A 4,263-nucleotide genomic window follows, 5' to 3' on the forward strand; every position below is an offset into this window, starting at 1 on the left:
GTATTAAATTTTAACACATAAATATAAATTCTTTCCAAAAGAAATTATAATCAAAGAGTGTTACAATAATATAGTTTTAAATGATATAAATTTATAATTTTTTTCAGTAATTTTTGTCTAAACATAATTTTAAATAATATAATCCAAACAACATTCATTTTATTATAATCTATTTTAATACAAAATTACATTTAACACCAACTCATTTTTTATCAAAATCAAGTTTCTAAAATCAATTTTATACAAACTCTCTTTTGCAAACTCTAATTCAAATACAAACTATGTAATATTAGTTGGTGTTTGGTTTAATGATGTATCTTACCTTTTAAATTATGGTTTTACTCATTTTCACTTTTTTTTACTCAATTTCAGTTTCATTTATCCACCACCAATCATTGTCAACAACTCTTAAATTTTAAATTATATATGCTAACAAAAAGAGTATTTGAAAAATATTATCAATAAAACAGTCCCGAATGTTTTAAAATATGGTATAAAGAATAAATAAATATTATATTTTTTTATAGGTAACAAAACTTTCATATTTAACAAAAGATTTAAATTTATTTTTTTTTACAGCATTTGAATAAATATTTATAATGTGCACATAAAAATTTGAAACAAAATTTGATTTCTAAATTTTTTTTATTTCTCAAAAAAAAATGTGATCATTCATAGTAAAAAATATTTTTAAAATTTATTTAACAAAAAATTACCAAATTTTAAAAATTAAAAAATCTTATTTTTTCAATAATGATTACAAAAATTTACATCAAAATTTGATCTTTAAAATTATTTTTTAAAATGTATCTTTAATATCTATACAAACTTTTAAATACCATTTTAATAATTTATTACTCCTTTCAAGTATTTTTTTAACTTAGGTCTTGAATGTTTTTACTATTTTTGGTTTTAGATTTGTTTTTTTTTAAATATTCAATTGTTGGTTGATTTATTTGTTAAGAAGTGTTGACTACCAATTCTTTCTAAACAAATATATAGTTAGTCCGTATAATTATACTTCTTAATAGTCCGTAACCCTGATCAATTCTCCCGTGGACACAATCACATTCATCGAAGATAGTGGTGTAGTTGCTTACTGGTAACATTTGAGGATTTGATAGCATTAGTAACTAAAGATCTAAAACCATCTTCAACTGCACCACTATCTTCCTTCAATGTCATCAAACAAATATAGTTAGTCCTTATAATTATACATCATTACTAAGTTAGCTATCATTGCACCTCTTACTAATATTAACCTTTCTAGCTTCTTCAATAGATAAAGTACCCACGCTTTTGGAAATATCTCTTGGGACCCCATGAGTGTTCCAGGTGCCAAAAACAAAGCCATATAGTAAATAAAATGAAACGAAACAAGGTAACTGAGTAAAAGAGGCTCTAAGCAAAAGGAGGGACACACAAAAAGATCTGAAATAGCTAAGTAAAACAAGGAAAACTAAACAATAGTCTGGGCCTTGTTGAGGATCACTCCTTCGTATTTGACCTGGAACCATTTCATGGCATCCTCCTTTGTGACACGGTGCTGAATACCAACTCGTGACTTGCACCTGCGGCGACGTCCCACACGATATCCAGCGCGCTCTAGAACAACGAAGAAATCCATTCCATAAATACCAGTTGATGGATCATACCTGAAGCAGAGCCAAACAATATAAATAAATAATAAGCACCAGCTCCTTTTATAATTCACAATCAAAGAACATGGAAGCCGGAAATGATACAAAAGTCAGTCAACATTCATGCAAAAGAACAAAAAACTGAGGGGCTCATCATGTAAACGTCTTAATGGTATAACAATAAACTTGATAAAACAGAAAAATCCTAAAAGATCAAGAATTTTTCTTTTAAGCCTATTATCTCTCTGAGTGGAAGATTGCAGAAAGTGGAGCAAATATGTCGAGATAGATCCAGATTTTTGAATACAGATAGTTCTGCAGCAGAAAATATCAAAGCATAATGCGAAATCCAAGAGTCATTTAGCTTACTTGATTCCCAAATCGATGTGCTCCTGAATGCCAAAGCCAAAGCACCCAGTATCACTGAAGTTTCTTCTCAAGAGCTCATATTCCTTCACTTTCAAACCACTCTCCAGAAGCTGCATCGCCTTGTCGCCTCTAACGGTGACGTAGCAAGCAATCTTCTCATTTCTTCTAATCCCAAAGGAACGGACAGTGTACCTTGCTGTCAAAAACCACAGAAACAGGATCAAACCCAAATCAATGATGAGACAGCCACAAATTCCAACATATCAGAGCAGAAGACAAATTGGTAACGGATTAAATTCAGCATAGAACGGCTATAAATTCAAAGGAGCTATAAGTACAGCAATAATCAATACAAACAGTAATCTATATCTATATTATCTATACTGTGTATATAATGGGGATACGAAAAACAGTTGGTATAAAAATTTTCCCAAAGTACCCTTTATCATATACAGTTCATATAAAAAAAGGTTAACTTTTTAATCCAAAGAGTTGATCTAATGACTTTGATTTTAGTATAACATACTTACCATCTTGGCTAATCTCAATTTTGGTATTATTCATATTTAATTTATAAAAAAAGATTCATAGACACATTAGTACTTATTAATGCACTAGTACTAATAATGCAAAATTGTTAATCAGCAATAACTTCTGGCTAAGACCAAGTGTAAATTGTAAACTTCATGTAACAAACAAGCCCTAATTAAGAGAAATTGAGATTCATACACATTAGCAGCATTACTCAACAAAATTGATTTTAAAAACAAACCTTTGGAAAAGACAGGGGTTTGACCACTGAGTTGCTCGAGCACCTTAGCGGCTCTAGTGAGACGATCGCCACTCTCACCGACGGAGATGTTGAGAACGAGCTTCTGAACCTTAATCTCCCTCATAGGGTTCGAAAGTTTCTTCTCCGAAGCCTGTTCTCATTTTCATTTTGAAATCAAAAGATAAGCAAATGAATAAGTAAATAGAAGGAACGAAAGTAGAGAAGATCTGAGCAGTTACCATTGGTGGAAGAGCTTTGGGGAGGGACGATGTTGCGCAGTTTGGCTGCTAAGGGAATTGAGAGTGCGTGAGTTAGACTGCTGAATAAAAGGGGTAAACCTGTAAAGTGGTGACATAGGGTTTAGAGCCTACAACTATCTCTGCGTTCAACCCGAACCGAATCCGAACCCGAACCCGAACCTAACCCGAAATAAACCTATTTTTGTCCTGGAAACAAAACCCTTTTTTGGTAATAAAACAAAACCTTCAACATCACCTTGTGTTCTTTGTACTGGGCTTACGGAGCCTACCCGTTTGTTGGCTAGGCCCTAGTTAAGGATATGATTGACCCGTGATCAAGAAGAAAAAATTGAAAATTTTTTACTTATCTGCCATTGTTTCTAAACTAATTATCAAATTATCAATATTTTTTCAACGACAGATGGAGTTCAGTATCGCGACGAATTAGTTGTTGCTTATTCGGATTAAGAGATATTATAAAAAATTAAAAAATATTTTTTTTATTAAAATTACAGATCACAAAAAATCGAAATCGAAAATCATAGTAGTTTTCACGGTTTTCTGTCCCTCACCCTCAGTCACTTCCTTCTCTTATCTCTTCATATTGGTTCGGTGGTGATAAGAAAACTAATGAAGGATGGATAGGTGCTTAATGAAACAAAAGCAATAGGTTTCACATTATATATATGTAAACAAGTCACGTTTGCCTTTTCTTGATTTTTGTTTCCTTAATGGCTTAAGCCAAAGAAAGGAAGCAAGAAAATTAATATTAAATAATAATACTAATTAAAGTGTCATAGGTTAACAAGATGAAGGTGGCATATGTCCTCATTGTATATATATTTATACATGCATATAAAACCACATTTGATTTTCTTTTTACTTTGTTCCTTTGGCTTCGGTCAAATAAAGAAAACTAACGGTAATGATATAATAATAAAAGTAATAATGATAATAATAATAATAGTAATAATAATAATAATTCTTTTATCTTTTTTAAGATATCTCATTATAATAGAAAATATTTAGAAATTCTAATGGATTTTAAACTCAAAATATCATAAAATTTAATTTAATTACTTTTAAAAAAATAACTTTCTTTAAATAAAATTATTAACAAATATAATAAATCGTAAATCATTCATCATTTGATTTTCAAAAATTCGGGTAATCATACAATGTATTTGACATTATTATCTTTTCTCTCACCCAATGATTTAGACTCGCCTCTCTTCTCTTCTCT

The 4,263-nt window shown here is 30.3% G+C and overlaps 1 protein-coding gene across 1 annotated transcript; it reads right to left on the minus strand.

Annotated features, from left to right (window-relative positions):
- Positions 1–1,252: 1,252 nt before the first annotated feature.
- LOC107490286 (60S ribosomal protein L11) lies at positions 1,253–3,125 on the minus strand. The gene is made up of 4 exons (XM_016111046.3): positions 3,021–3,125; positions 2,782–2,932; positions 2,010–2,205; positions 1,253–1,655 (listed from the first exon to the last, which is right to left on the minus strand). Exons 1-4 carry the CDS (start codon positions 3,021–3,023, stop codon positions 1,460–1,462), a joined length of 546 nt encoding a protein of 181 aa, XP_015966532.1. The 5' UTR covers positions 3,024–3,125; the 3' UTR covers positions 1,253–1,459.
- Positions 3,126–4,263: the final 1,138 nt, after the last annotated feature.

Source organism: Arachis duranensis, chromosome 5 (genome assembly GCF_000817695.3).
Source record: "Arachis duranensis cultivar V14167 chromosome 5, aradu.V14167.gnm2.J7QH, whole genome shotgun sequence".
Taxonomy (NCBI): domain Eukaryota; kingdom Viridiplantae; phylum Streptophyta; class Magnoliopsida; order Fabales; family Fabaceae; genus Arachis; species Arachis duranensis.